The sequence below is a fragment of the Mesoplodon densirostris genome, chromosome 8 (assembly GCF_025265405.1).
Source record: "Mesoplodon densirostris isolate mMesDen1 chromosome 8, mMesDen1 primary haplotype, whole genome shotgun sequence".
Taxonomy (NCBI): Eukaryota; Metazoa; Chordata; class Mammalia; order Artiodactyla; family Ziphiidae; genus Mesoplodon; species Mesoplodon densirostris.
The window spans coordinates 96,792,835-96,809,461 of NC_082668.1; the positions used below are offsets into that span (position 1 = coordinate 96,792,835).

Sequence of the window (16,627 nt, forward strand, 5' to 3'; positions counted from 1 at the left end):
AAACAGTCTGTCATGCTTTGGCATTTGCATTGACACACACAATATCAGAGTGTACTAGGAGGAGATATTTTATTTTGTTTCAGCTAACTTACTTCAGGGACACGCTTAAAATACTGTACCTACAACAGGAATGTCAAAAGCTTCAGATGGCAGTTTCTAGTAAGGCACGGTCATGAATAAAAATAAACAAAGTGGAACAAGATGCAATATTTTTTCCTTCCTTCATTTGGAATTCAAATAATCTAATTTTTTGGATTTGGCTGTTTTTAGATTTACACTTATGAATGAAAAGCCGGTTTTAAATAAGGTCTGTTCACAACCAGATTACTGAGCCCCAGCTACAATAAAATATTGATAATTTGTGCAGTGTTCTAAAGAAATATATAAATTCTGTTTTTGGCAGTTTGGACTTAGTCACTGAGAGGGGAGACACCCACTTCTCCACTTACACCTGATGATGATTTATGCCTGATTATATCTGCTTTAAAATGTTGGAAAAATGATCCTGGATTTTGACTCTTCTCTCCTCAGTATTATTTTGACTGCTAGAGACAGCCTATATCTTTAAGTTTAAAGTTTCAATTGGGGTGCAGCCCAGAGGCTCTGGAGGATTCTCACTTAAGTTTCATAGGTTAGGTGAGGTTAGAACCTGATTCTGACTGGTTAATGTCCATAACAAGAAAGAATAATCAGGCGACAAATAACATCTTTCTCTTAACATTCCCCCACCCATCTCTCCAAAACAAAAAGAAGAGACAAAACAAGCTAGGCTTATCTTTGCTTACCTCTGACAACAATTCAAGAAATATTGAGTGTGACTATGTCTTAAGTGCTGGGACTACGATGACGAACAGGGCTGTCACAGATTCTGCTGATAAGGATCTCCCGCTCTAGCCAGGAGACAGATGTGCGATTCCAATGCAACTATTAAGGGAGGTGACATGGTCAGCTCAGCTGCTGATAGGGCACATAGCAGGAACATCTACACTGGACTTGATGGGTCAGAAGGCTTCCTGGGAAGGTTGTGTCTCCAAAGGACCTGGAAGGATAAGCAGGAGTTAAGCCACATGAAGTTGGGTAGAATAGAGTAAGGGAGTTCTGGGAAGGAGGACTGGAGAGTAGTAAGATCATGACAGGGTAAAACCTGAAGTTAAGTATCGCTTCATGGGGGGATTGGAAGGGATGGAACAGAGGCTGGGAATGGAAGCATAGGTACTAAAGGACCTTGTGTGCTACTTGAAGAAATTTAAGGGTGAAGTGGTTAGGAGGTTCTTGCAATAATTTATTTTAAGCCTGTGTCTTAACTATAAGTGATGGTTAGCATTATTGAATGAAACAGCTAAATTTTCCTGCTTCTTTTTCCAAATACTTTAGATATTATAGAATATGCAAAGATTCAAATGTAAAGATTCCTATGGTAAATTTCTCCTGGAATTGAATGTAAAATAAATGTTTTTACCATCAAATGTTTATACATCCTTTTATCAGAAAATAAAAACTGGAAAAAATAATTTTGCCTTATAGGAAGCTCAAAACACATTTTGTGTTGCATTCCTTCAAGGTATCAAGTATATATTCTTTAAAATTTCTTTTGGTCATTTTCATTTTCTTGTTGAAAAGTGTTTTGATATTGCTGACTGTCCAGAATTTACTCTAGAAGTAAACAGGTATAAATCACGTATATATCTCAAAATAGAAACATCACATCCATTTCCTAAGTTTTTCATTTTTAACCAATACTTTTGGTTCATACTTTCATAGGGGGAATTTTTGATCAAGACAAAAACGTTAACAGAAAGGATAATCACACTGAAGTCTTTGAAATTAAAGTATAACCAAAAGAATAACTGAATAGCTAATTATTCTTCACTGCTGTGGGGATTACTAAATAGTCAATAGCCCAGAGAATATGGAGGTAGGTAAGTGGGTAGGTAGGTAAATGGATGGGTGGATGGATGGATAGATGATAGATAGATAGACAGATACACAGCTATCCGAACTATAACGTGAATATCAGCATAATGCTTTATCCCAACATTTGAGCTCTAGGTGTGCATGTATACAAATATATGATATATATAAGGTATATATATAAGATATATATATCAGATATATGTATAAACCTTATGCTTGATATAGAAATCAAATATATCAGGGACTCTATATGCCTTCTTTGGTCATCACCATGGATATATGTATATCCCATCCTGCTCCCCAAAGGATTAACATTTACTGGCATGCAACAGGTAAAGCAAACCAGTAATTCCCAGGCCCTAACAACCCCAAACCAAAAATTCAGCCAAGCTGGAGTTACTCAGTTTTCCTGGGTCTCTCTGATGTACACATGTTATTAAACTTCTGTTTGATTTTCTCCTGTTAAAAAAAACTCAACCAAGCTGACAAAAAGAGATGGGAGATCCCACTAAGTTAACAAGAAAGAGATAGAGTGAGACAAGAATTTGTTACCTGGTCCTGCTGGCCCTCTTTGGACATACGTAGGTTTTACTCTTTAGCTTCAAATGGGAATAGCAATTTGGCAAGATATGCACAATACTTGAAACTGGACGAAAAGGACAGGAGAATTAAGAGACTATGAATTCCCTAGGATGCTGTATATATAAGCTTTTAATAGGTTTTTGTCAAAATTTTTAAGAAAATTAAGAGATCATTAAATTGAATACACAGCACAAGAAAATATATGCCAACTTTTTACTTAGCCACACATTTCACATATTCAGTTAATATCCAGTAACTTTTTAATACCAACTTGAATATATTAAATTTAATTATTTTTATTATTTGTAGACAGGCTTTACAGCAACATAATTAATGCCTCCTCTTCATCAAAAATCTATAATGAATATTCTTTCAACTAAAGATTTTACCCTAACATGACAAGACTACGTTTAAAATCTAAAAACAAATGCCTCTATTATACATGTTTATTTTTTAAAGGAACTAAAATGATGATCCTCTTTTCTGAATAATATATTCCAGAAAGGCATAGAACATTCTTCAATATTACAGTGATAGGGCTTCCCTGGTGGCGCAGTGGTTGAGAGTCTGCCTGCCGATGCAGGGGACACGGGTTCGTGCCCCGGTCCGGGAAGATCCCACATGCCGTGGAGCGGCTGGGCCCGTGAGCCATGGCCACTGGGCCTGCGCGTTCGGAGCCTGTGCTCCGCAACGGGAGAGGCCACAGCAGTGAGAGGCCTGCGAACCGCAAAAAAAAAAAAAAAAAAAAAAAAAAAAAACCCAACGAAAATATTACAGTGATAATTATAAGAAAAGGACAGAATTTATCTTATGTCATCCTATTATATACTTTTTCTCTCCCAAGATCTTACTAAATGTATCCCCCTGAGTTTAATTTCAAGTCTTTGAAAAAGATATATATAGTCTTAAGAAATTAGAAAGGAATTTAAGTTCCAATTCAGAAAACATCATTTTCCTATATGGAAATAGTTGAAAATCACATACTAACACCATCCTTTAATTAATATTCAAAAGAAACAATATGTGAAAGAGAAACAGTGGGCAGAAGGCAGTGTGATGACAAATTACAGTAAGCAATACAATTACCCTTAGTCTTCATAGAGTACTTTCCATTTTCCAGATCTTTACAAGACATGAAATGAAAACCTTCAGTTGCCCAAGAGGTAGATGATGAACCCATTTGCCAAATGGGAAACTGAGGCACTACTATGCCTTCCCACAGGCTGTAAAAATGGTCAGCAACAGAATCAAGATTAGAAACAGGAGAAGCCGGTTGCAGCTGTATACACATGGCTGCCCCAAATATGTCAACAGAAGGACAGGAATACTGTTGGTCCACCTCTGCAGCTATACTCTATCTTGCTCTGTGACACACACAGCTGATGGAAGTTTCAAACTCCATTTAAGGCTAACAGCACATCTATTCTCCAATGTCAAACCCATGAGATCAACAGGAGGAATGATTATTTGCAGTGCCATCCTCAGACTCAGGAATGTAGGCTATGGTGAAACTACATAGAATGTATTTCAATAAATGAGATCAAGACATGAAAAGCAAAATTAAAGGACATCTTATGCAATAATCAAAATTACAATTTTAGTTCAACATTTCTACTCTTATTCTACAAAGAGGTGTTTATGCGTACAATTAAAAATAGATTATCAAACAATTGGATTTGAAATAAAACACATCTGCATGCTGATGTAAGACTTGATCTGCATGTTTTTAAATTAGGAGGAAATAAACATAGTATAATTTGACTGTGTTATACTGAACACATCTCTTTTGAGAATACAAAAATGTATCCTTATTCACTGCTAATGATTTACTGAGCTCTTCAAATACATTAAAGCGCTAAAGAAAATTTGATTATTTCACCGAGCAGTGGTATCCAAAAAAGCCATATGGCCAAAATGGAGGTACACTTGGTGGGGGATACTTGGTTGGGGATGCTTGGTGGGAGATGCAGGAAAATAAACAGCAGTATTGTTGTCCTTTAGGCTCATAAGAATGACGCCCATTGGTGCCAACCCCGCAGTTACTGTGTGAGTAGCCAGTACATTAGGGACACACTAACATAGATGACACTCAGCAGGATCCAGTTTATTCTTGTGATGGGCGGCCTGCGGTTACCTGTCACGTGGAGGCTGACACTGGAAGAGAGAATGCCACTAGAGTTTTGGGCCCGAGCCACATAGAGGCCCGCATCTGCCTCGCATACCTTCGGAATGAACACCGAATGTCTTGTCTCCTTGTGTAAAACCTGCAAGTGCCCATCTGCAGACAATTTCTGGCCCTTCTTGTACCTGAAGCAGAGAGTCAGTTTTTAAAGTCAGGATCACTGTTTATTCACATCATTTCCAAGTTCTAATAAGCACTACAATTCGGCCCATGACTACTGCAATATTCTCTAGCATTAGCAGGAACTCTGCAGCAACCACAAATTCCAGTGGGGCTGTTTATCCTTCAAGCAGAGGTTGTCACCTGGTAGCCATAGATGTGCTTGATGGGCTCAGACTGTGTTTTTTAAAAACTGAATGTTCGGACATTTACCAATTAGAATATTGCATACGAAAATTCAGATATCCAACTCCTCTTAAAAAAACTGGGCCATCTGGTCACATTGGGCCACCATTTGCTCATGGCAACAATTACCCCAAATGGGAAATGGCACCTTCTATTTGACCTGTGTCATTCTTTCAGCCACTATGAAACAGCAGCTTGTGACTCCTTGAAATCTATGGGAGAAAGATTCATCTTCCCCATCAGACTCATCCCACAAGATCCACAGGAGAATACCAATGCGCCGCTTTAGAGGAAGGTACTTACATAGCACTTCCTGGCGAGATGAGTTCATTTAATTTTTGTGAATTAATTTCATTAGAAGAAAATAATTTCTAATTATAAAAGGCATTTATTCAATTGGATTATTACTGTTAATGACACGTTTCTAAGTGTTTCCTACGAATATGAGCACTTAGCTGCATCATTATACAAAGCAAATAATTTGTTTATTTTGTATACTCTAGATTCTTGTTTATTTATTTATTCCCATGTTCTTCCACACAAGAAGTGGTGACAAACCTGAACCATTTTCTATTCCCATTGCCTAAGTGATAATTTTGCATTTTTCTGAGTGTCCTAAGAATGATTCCCTGATAGTTTGCCAGTTGTTAACTGAGCAAAATTGTTGTAAATTCGAGGGCAAGATATTTTTTTCACAATACTGCAGCAGTTCTTCAACAGTAAATACTAATCAAGTCATTTTTTGTGTGGACCAAAACAAGAAACACTTCAGACAACATTTTTCTTTGTAGTGAACAAATATTTAATAATGAATTAAATGATGATATTAAATAATAAATTTACTGATATTTAAATTCCTAAATACAAAGTTCCTGATCTGTAAAAAACATGCAATTGTAAAAACAACAAAATAAGATAAAAAGCATAAATGGCTGCACTGTAACCGAAGTGCAATTTCTTTTAATAATCTGAGAAACGAACATTTTCTCATAAACTCTTTAGAGAGCTGATCCACACTTCAAGTACCATCAACAGGCACACACAATAATTGAAAGAGTTAATTTAATGTTTACTGAAATAGTATGATAAATAAATGCTATTTTACTTAGTTTATAAGTATAAACTCATGCTCATGTATTTGTAACTTTGTCCTCAAATAAATATACTTAAGGTTGAAAAATTTCTAAACGTTTAAAAGTAACCCACATATTAAGAAACTTAGAACTGCTTTTATGATAACGGTGATATAAAACCTGTGTTCTGCCGTTTACTTTTATTAAAACAAATTGGCTAAAAATGGTGATGTGTCTAGAGTAAAACCACATTGTTCACAGCTCAGTTATTACATCACCTTTCAAAAATGGCTTTATTACCTGTCACTATAAGCAACTGTGAAAGAAATATTTTTATTCCATCTTTCACACTGAAGAGATGTATAAGAAGAAATCTTAGTGAGATAAACAAATATTACAAAAGTGGCATGTGTGACTCTGTTGGAAGAGGGAAAAGATGGAATTGGTAAATGACAGAAGAGGGAAAAACCCAAATGCTTATGTTTTTTAATTGAATACCAGATGTTAAACCAAGTAAATGTCATGCTTATGTAGGAATAAACAATAGGAAAGAAGTTCAAGCACAACCTTTAGAAATGTGGAATGTTAGACTGAAACCAAAAAATAGCACAACTAAGTTGCAGTGCTTTTGGAGTTGGTTAAATCATTATTTTATATGGTTACCTTTTCTTTAAGGGTATCAGCCATGCGGCTACAAAAATGAGAGTTGGGGGTTCGATGTGAGATTGAATCATGCAGCGTTGCAGTGACCTAGAATATTAATCAGCTACCCCTAAACCTTTAAGTTAGTGCACACAGAATGATTTGCTCAGTGATTCAATTTGTTTCTGTTTATGGCTTGTCGTTATAGGCTACCCACCATGTCAGTGTAGGCTCTGGAAATCCTGTTACTTCAACTTCCAAAGTCATTGGAGAACCTTCCATGACAGTTACATTAGACAAGAGCCTGGAGAAATTAGGGGCCTGGCCAGCTAGGCTGACCACGCTGTTCTTTGCTGAGGTAACTTTAATCTCTTCTCTGGGAACCATTTGCCCCCGACAGGCCTGGCTGGGGCCTGGCTGAAACCCGAGGCCCGAGCATGCATCCTGGGAAGCATGCAGCCTATTTCGGGTTTTAGTGACGTTATTATCAGCATGCGTTTTCTCTGGTGTTTCTAGCAAACTTCCCTGAGCCTGGGGGTGTTGTTGCAAAGCTCGTGCATGCACTTCACTGCACACGCTCTCTGGAGGTTTAACACTGATTCTGTGGAAGTCAGTACTCTCTTCCAGAAATCCTCGGGATGTTAATGGGGGCTCAGCTTGGAACTGGGGGGAAGGCTTCTCAAAATGACTTGAAAATGTTTCTCTCTTATCATTGTAAGTATCAGCAAAAGCAGCAGGTGGTGGAAGGCCAGATTCCGGGGCCTCTCCTGGACCGCTGGCCCCTGTCTGCATCCCGTGGCCGCTTAGGTGCCAGTGGAGGGACGGGAGGGCACGCGCCTCCAGCTCCATGTCAGACGGAGCGAGGAGGGAATTGGGGCTTCCCGGGAGCGGAGGCAGGGAGACGTCATCGGGCGAGACACACTCATATTCTTCTCCTGAAAGCACATCCACAGGCAGGAGCAGGCCTTGGACAGCACCCTCTGGGCCGGGGAACAGCTGCTTCACTTCCCGTGGAAGCTGACCCTCTCCTGCTCTATTGACCGCCAAGTCGTCTGCTGGCTTGGCCTGCTCCTTCAAAATGGAAAAGTCAAAGCTTCCAGTTAGTGGTTGAGTTTTCTTTTTCCAGATCTCAAAGTCAACCTCAGAGAGACAACTTGAGAAGACCTGCAGTGAGTGACAGCTGGGGTCCTGGCTCTGGCCTTACAGAACTTGAAACTGTCTGTCTGCTGAAGCTCAGCACAGCCCTGTCCCATGACTAAGGAATCGGTGTAAACCGACCTCCAGCCTCTGAGTGAGAGGTGACAGACCTTGCGACACAGAAGAGAGAAAGCCCTGGTTCTCATCTCTCATGATGCCGTCTCGACTGGATCCATGTCTTTCCAATCATGATCTGAGGAGTCTTCCTCTGCCAGCAAATTCTGGTTTGGTTTATTTATCTGTCTACACTTCACAGGACTCGTGGTTCCCAAATATCAGATGTTCCCTTTTAGGTGATCCTCAGACCCTCCTAGAATAACCCTCCTTTTTTCTCAGGAAAGCCATTCTTTTTTTTTTTTTTTTTAATTATTGTGGTAAAATATACACAACCTAAAATTTACCGTTTTAACCATTTTTTAAGTGTACAGTTCAGTGGCATTAAGAACATTCACGGTGTCGTGCAACCAACACCACTGTCCATCTCTAGGATATTTTCATCTTTCCAAACTGAAACTCTGTGCCCATTAAAGACTAACTTCCCCTTCTCCCATCCCCAGTCGCTTCTATTTTCTGTCTCTATGAATTTGACAACTGTAGGTATCTCATATAGAGAAAGCCAATTTTAATGACTGGTTTTGTTTTCTAAAAGCCCCTTAGTTTTATTCTTACAATGAAAAATATCTATTGAGCACCTATTATATCCTAGGTACTGTGCTAGGCATTGCAGAGATAAATGATGAGTAAAAGTAAATATAATCCTTCCCTCTTGGAGATGACAGCCTAGCAGGGAGGTAGATATTAAGGGAACAATTCCATGTTGTGGACTTTTGCAGGAGAACACACCAACATACAGTAGAGGAACACTTGCCACTTGTCTTTCTGTCCCATGTGGAGCATAGGTCATTCTACGAGACTGGGAAAAACAGTGATCCATCTCACACTGTTCTAGTATTTCTCTCCACTCACTGACGTCCATCTCTGGCTTGAGAAGAGGTTCAAATAAACCTTCTGGCATAGACTCAAAAGAATATTGAAGCTGAAAGGGATCTCATTGATCCCAACCTACTTGTTTTATATCCACTTCATTCTTTGCCTTTCCTCAGCATTTTGGGCACATTTTTACTTAATTAACAATTACTGGGTTTTGTCCTGTGGCTACTATTTGCACATGAGAAAGTTATGTCTTGCCTTGACTTTGAGTTCTTCATTTTAGCCCATAGTTCTGTTCTGGACATATACTTTACAAGTGATTTTTGAGAAACAAATGTGTTTTCAGGTTGAAGATTAGAAGCAAACCAAAACAATGTTCCTTCTACTATCCCACAGATATGACTTACCCTCAGACAAAGCATAATCCCAGCTGAGAGAAAGTGGTTTCCTTTAGCCATTTAGAAGAAGTTTAAACCCTGGGTCTAAAGCCAGAAGTTCTTAAAAGTTTTTTTCATTAAAAAAATTACTAATGGGATAAAATATTTGCAAATCATGTGATTAACAAGGGCTCATACAACTCAACAACAACAACAACAAAAATCTCCCAATCGAAAAATGGGCAGAAGACCTTAACAGACATTTCTCCAAAGAAGACATACAGATGGCCAATAGGCACATGAAAAGATGCTCAACATTGCTAATTATTAGAGAAATGCAAATCAAAACTACAATGAGGTATCACCTCACACCAGTCAGAATGGCCATCATTAAAAAGTATACAAGTAATAAATGCTGGAGAAGGTGTGGAGAAAAAGGGAACCTTCCTACACTGTTGGTAGGAATGTAAGTTGGTGTAGCCACTACGGAGAACAGTATGGAGGTTCGTCAGAAAACTAAAAATAGAATTACCATATCATCCAACAATCCCACTCCTGGGCATATATCCAGACAAAACTCTAATTCAAAAAGGTGAATGCACCCCTATGTTCATTGCAGCACTATTTACAATAGCCAAGACACGGAAACAACCTAAATGTCCAGCGACAGATGAATGGATAAATAAGATGTGATATATATATACACAATGGAATACTACTCAGCCATAAAAAAGAATGAAATAGGGGCTTCCCTGGTGGCTCAGTGGTTAAGAATCAGCCTGCCAATGCAGGGGACACGGGTTCGAGCCCTGGTCCGGGAAGATCCCACATGCCGTGGAGCAACTAAGCCTGTGTGCCACAACTACTGAAGCCCACATGCCTAGAGCCCACGTGCCACAACAAGAGAAGCCTGCACACCTCAACGAAGAATGGCCCCCACTCGCTGCAACTAGAGAAAGCCTGCGCAGAGCAGTGAAGACCCAACACAGCCAAAAAAAAAAAAAAAGAACGAAATAATGCCATTTGCAACAACATGGATGGACCTAGAGGTTATCATACTAAGTGAAGTAAGTCAGAAGGAGAAGGACAAATACCACATGATATCACATGATATCACTTATATGTGGAATCTAAAATATGGCACAAATGAACTTATCTGTGAAATGGAAACAGACTCACAGATATAGAGAGCAGACTTATAGTTGCCAAGGGGGAGGGAGCTGGGGGGAGGGATGGAATGGGAGGTTGCAGTTAGCAGACGTAAGCTATTATATACAGAATGGATAAACAACAAGGTCCTACTGTATAGCACAGGAAACTATATTCAATATCCTATGATAAACCAGAATGGAGACGAAGCTAAAAAAAAAGAATGTATATATATATATATATATATATATATATATATATATATATATATAACTGAATCACTTTGCTGTATAGCAGAAATTAACACAACATTGTAAATCAAATATACTTCAATAAAAAATTACTAAATAAACACATATTCCATAGGGAATGCCCCTCCTTCTTTTGGTTTTCCTACCACAGCTTAGTGCCTCTCCTTCCATCTCTCCCTGAATGTAGAATGTTTATTTTCCTTTTCTCAGGGACTTTGATCCTACAACCTCCTGTTCAGACTAAGGATCTCCTCTATGCCATTCTGACAGCCTCTGTTTGAACACTTTTTCTGAATGGGTGCTTTCTTTGAAAAGAAGTTTATGTTTTATTTGTGTTAAGAATAACTTCCTGTACTTATCACAGATCTGCCTTCCCTCAGTATCCACCAATACATCAGAATTGGCCACTTGGAATGACATAGAAGATGTCCGACTGCTCTCCTTTTAACAGCCCTTTGACTATTTAGAGAATTGGTCCTGCAACCTCCAGGTCTTATTCTGCCTTAATTCCTGGAACTTTCTTCATTCTGGTCACCTTCGGAGGTCCCACTTTAATGAGCTACAAACTCCTTCATGGGAGGGCAGGGACATTTGTTGATCTGAGGGTCATGCAGGGGCAGGCAACTCCTCAACCACTTCTATGGGTAACATAGGCCCCTCTGGAAAAGAATAATGTTTAAAAACTGAAATTTTGCAACAGGCTTAGGAGAAATTTGGATAAAAGTCTGGGCTAGTCTCCCTACTCCTCACTCGCTCCTGGGGAGGAAGTGACGTACCTAATTGTGGGTTTGGAAGAAGAGACTCAGCCTGCTCAGCTCTGTCTCTTTGAGTCCCTCTCTTTTGGACGTGCCTTCCATCAAGTGGGTGCATCCACACTGGCTCTAATGCATGAAAAACCTCTGTAAGGGAAGCCTGTGCTGTCCAGCTGTGCACCCAAGGGGCTGGGTAGACAAGTCTGTCTCAACCAGAGATGAAATTTTGGGAAACCCACTAGGAAAGTCCAAGCCCTGTCCTCCAGTCCAGCTTTTACTGGTTACTGATTCCGGACTCCTGTGTCTCACTTTCAAATGGTGCTAAACTCAAGAAGGTAATTCAAGGATATTACTTTTTTTCACTCCCTATAATTCCTGAAGTAGAAAAATACTTTCCACCAAAAATACACTACCAGATAACTTCCACTGACAATAAGAGAGAGTTTTCTCAAATCTTTTTCTAGAAACATTTCAACTTACGTTTATTCCCAGGATTTACTTACTTTTCAAGTGGAAAGTAATCAGTGGAATCATCTCCTTGATCTATATGATATGTTTTTATGAAAGTGACTTTATTAGTTCTTTGTTTTTATAAGAATCACACGGGACTATTGATTCACAATGTTTTTAATCAACTAAAATGTCCTATTTCTTCTGTCTATTAATACCACTGATAAAAGTGTTGAACACTGCAGAGTTTAGGACAAAGCCAACTGTCTCCCCAGGGCAAGGCAAACTGTCTTCCAGGTTGACACTGATGAACTATTTAACACGCTTGGGCACAATTATAACCTGACCAAACGCCCATTCAATTCACATTTCTCCACTTACCTTAAGAGATATATCGTGAGTGTGTTTATCAAATGACTTCCTGAAATCACAATAAATTTTGTCTATGGCACCAACCTAGAGTTTTCTATTAAATCATCATCTCAGAAAGCAAAATAAGGTGAATTTAACACAAGTTTTTCTGAGTAAATCCATGTTGGCTTTTGACACTTCTGTCTTTATTCTCAACTGCAAATAAGTGTTCAGTTTTTAAGTCACTATGGAATTTTACAAAAATCACTTTTAGAACTCACTGAACTATAGTTTCCTGGATATACTAGTTTTCCTTTATGCAAATGGTTTCCAAACATTCACATATACCAACTATCTTTTGTATTCCTCCACCATAAAGCCATTGTTTGCTATTAGGAGAAAAAGAGTGTGTTTGTGTGTGTGTGTGTTTCCAGAAAGGGGCAGATAAATCTGTGTATCTCAGCACAGACAGGGAATGTTTGCATCAATCTGATGAGTTCTGGCAAAGTGTCTGGGAAACTGATTTAACTCACCAAAACATGGCTCATTCTCAATTTCTTTCTCGTATAGCCTTGGCTGCTCTTTGTCTTTGTTGATTCCTTTTTCTTTTCCCACCTTCTAAAAACATGGATGATGTGTAATCTTGTCTTTAAGTTCTCTAATCTTCTCTATATACTTTTCCACTCAAAGATCTCACCCTCTGAGATCTAATGATCATTAATTGTTAATTAATATTATATCTAATGATCATTAACTTTTAATTAATCCTAAATCTATAGCCTTAGATCGCATCTCTGTCAGGATTTCTGAACTTTCATTTCCACTGATGGACATAATCACTTGACTCTACAATCATTGCCCTGTAGGCAAACAAAGTGAGCATCTGGAAGAGAAAATATAATGATACTCTACAGCCATTGAACTAAGTGTGTAGCACCAGTTCTCCAAGTCCCTAAGGTGGGGAGCCATGTTTGTGGTAAATTTAAGGGAATTCCACAAGACTTTATCTTCTAAAATATCTCCACAATAGGTAAGCTTATCTTGGTTTATGATTTAATGAATGTAAGTGGGAAGTGGATAAAGAAAGATATTGAACATAGGGCTTGGTCTATGAAAGGCTTTTCTGGGGAAGGCTCTTGGAAGGGGATTTGGGCAGTCAAGGGGTGACTTGGTACCTTTAAGCACTTGGGGAAGACAAGATAAGAGAGAAGAGAACAGAAGGGTGGTGAAGAACCTTTTGCCCTTCCCATTTTTCCAAAGCAAATGTCTCAGGAACATCTTACTCCGCCTACCAGGTGATCAGGATTACTGGAAGAGGGCCCAGGGACTGTCCTCATCCACTTTTTTTTTTTTTTTTTTTTGCGGTACGCGGGCCTCTCACTGTTGTGGCCTCTCCCATTGTGGAGCACAGGCCCTGGACGCGCAGGCTCAGCGGCCATGGCTCACGGGCCCAGCCGCTCCACGGCATGTGGGATCTTCCCGGACCGGGGCACGAACCCGTGTCCCCTCCATCGGCAGGCGGACTCTCAACCACTGCACCGCCAGGGAAGCCCTCTCACCCACTTTGATAAGAGCACTCCACTGAATTGTTTGCTATGAAAGCACTTCCATGCTACTACTTTATTAATCACTGTGTAATAGATGAATGGAAAGAGGGAAAAAATTGGCATGGGAATCTACAGTATCATTACAAAACAGCTTATTTATATGCAGCAGTTTCTTGGAGCTCCCTTTTGGTCTTGTGAAAAAAGTTACATGGCTGAAATTCAGGAGAATTGGGCTGCCTGCCCAGTTCTGACACTACTTCCTGTGAATTCTGGAGGGCAAAATATTTAATCTCTTTGGGCCTCAGTTTCCTCAACTGTAAAATGAGATTTGATCAGATGATTGTTAAATCCCTTCTAGCACTAGAATTCTGTAACTCTAAATGCTGGTATCATAAGCCTTACATAGTTCTGTGATTTTAGGCGAGGCTTTTAATACTCTGTGCCTCTGTTTAACCTTAGAGGTTTTTAGATATTTCTGTGGATTCAGCTTCAGTGCTCACCTTAGGGAATAAAACACCATCACTAATCTGTTAGCAGTGCAATGGGCACTGCATTTACTGAATTGCCTAATTCTACCAACTGTAGTTTTTGGGTCAGAAAAATGAGAAGCACTTTACTATCTCCAGGAAAAAATCCTGTGATGAACATTTTCTTGTAATAGTTTGGTGGAATTGTTCTTTCTGACTCAAATAATTTTCTGAGGAAGAACAATACCATTTAAGGGTATTAAAATTGAATGCAGTGATTCCCACATAAGCTTTTCACTTGGTGCTTCTTGTTACCTGCCCACATGGTGTTTCATGAACTTGTTACAGCTGACCTATAATATAAATGATAGAGACAATAAGAGGGTAAATGTGGTTGAGCTGTTTAAAAGTGAAGATTACTGCTGCCCTTTCATTTTGCCAATTGCACTAGAACATATACATGAAATGAGGTCAATGAGAGAACTTAGTGTAATTATGGATTTTCACTTTTATCCTAAATATCTGATGATCTATCATGTCTTTTAATTTACATTAAAGTAAAAGTGATTTCTCAATGAAAGAAAATCTTGCTTTTTTATTTAAAGGAATCTGTTTCTTTAATTTTTTCTAAGAAAAGTAAATAAAAACAAGAAAGCCATTTTTACTAAGTATAAATGAGTGTGTTTGCTTTGGCAGCAATAACTTTTGTTTCTAATCTTACTAAATGTGTGTGGTTGACAATGCAGAAAAGTGTGCAGAATTAAAAAAAAAATAATATGTTGTTGGATTTAGTATCTCTTATAACTTAGTTAAGAAAATGTGATGCATTTAATGTTATTCTTTATTATTTCGACTGGTTAGTCTCAGTCAAGGTTGATTTTGCTCCCCAGGGGCCATTTGATAGTTTCTATAGACATTTTTGGTTGTCACAACTGGGTGGAGAGCAGGTACTGCTGGCATGTAGTCCATAGAGGCCAGGAGTGCTGCTAAACATCCTACAATGCACAGGACAGCACCCACAACAAAGGATTCTTTGGGCCAAAATGTCAGTAGTACTGAGGTTGAGTAATCCTGGTTTAGACAATCAGAGTAACCACAGATCATTTGATATAAGACTAAAGTCCAACCAGATGATCAAGGTGTGGCAGCTTCCCTTTGTCTCAGAGAGGAATCAGGGTTTAAATGCTACATGCCCATCCCACGAAAAAAGTCAGCTTGCTTAATTAATGGTACTTGCTGCACTAGACCTTGACATAGATTTAACCTGCAGAAAAGGACATATAAAGAAGCTCTTAAGTACTGTATTTAGTTTAAGGAAAGGTAAGTCTTTCTCCATGAGATGACTGCAACAAGTGGGGAGAATTTTTTTAAACTCTCATGTCACAAAAAGTATATTCTATTTTATTTGGGAGCAGTTGAGAAAAATGTCAACTCTGCTTGCTCTTTCAGTTCCTTGGGAGAGACGCAAACATTGGGAGCAAACTTGGCAAAGCATGAAGTCAAGAGCTAATTATAGTCCAGCAGCTATGAATAGATAGTGAGCAACTTATACCGAAAATCCATCATGATGTGATTTAAATAATGCTTTTGAAATGCATATGCATTTTGTGAATATTTGCAGCTCTTGCTACATGGTTAATTTATCTGTAATGCATAGGCTTTAAAATAATTTAACATTTCTCTAAATACTTTAGTATTTATATTTCAGTTGCATTCTGTTTTAGTACATATGAAATATAATCTTAGAGGTAGATTCTATGGGAACAAGATACAATCTGTCAATAATTTCATGTATTAAGGTTTTCCAGGGGATAGTGTAAAACAAAAAAGTCATAACTTGGTGGTATGATAAAGAGGGAGAAGTAAAATTTGAAGTTGGGATTGAAAGGCAGCTAAAGATGGGAGAAACAAGAATAGTTTGGGGACATGGTATGGTGTTTGAATGGCTGTCCCAATGTCACTGTGAAATGCTATGGCTCCAGTATTCAGTGGGAGGGACTCCGAGGGAAAGAGCACAGGTGAGAGATGAAGGACTAAGTAAGGGGTAGAAAAGAAGGGAAGAGGACACTCACATTTCATTTACACTGGAAGATTCAGATCGATAATAAGGCTTCAATTCATTTTTTTTTCAATGCACAATGACTCTAACCTCAAAACAAAAGCAATGAATATCTGAGGGTACATAGTTTTCTTTACCTTATTCCTTCCTTCATTGAATATCGTCTGCTTATTTCTCCCTGATTCTTTTAGTAGGTCAATGCAATCATCGTGGAAGCCTTCCAAATTCAGATTCATCTTTAAAACGTTTCCCTGATGTACAAAGTGAAGGTTAGTGAGAGCCTGCACCAGGAAAGTTGGAGGAACAGTGCCACACAATAACCACTTGGAAGACAACATAGACCACTTGCAATCTTTCAG

The 16,627-nt window shown here is 38.7% G+C and overlaps 1 protein-coding gene across 1 annotated transcript in view; it reads right to left on the reverse strand.

The window, feature by feature from the left end:
* Window positions 1–4,535: 4,535 nt before the first annotated feature.
* CCDC141 (coiled-coil domain containing 141) overlaps window positions 4,536–16,627 on the reverse strand; it is a 202,978-nt gene continuing 190,886 nt past the window's right edge. Inside the window, exons 22-24 of the mRNA XM_060107047.1 lie at window positions 16,406–16,519; window positions 6,956–7,809; window positions 4,536–4,803 (exon numbers count right to left, since the gene is read on the reverse strand). Of these exons, the coding sequence (XP_059963030.1) occupies window positions 4,536–4,803; window positions 6,956–7,809; window positions 16,406–16,519 (1,236 nt within the window). The remainder of the gene's footprint in view (window positions 4,804–6,955; window positions 7,810–16,405; window positions 16,520–16,627) is intronic.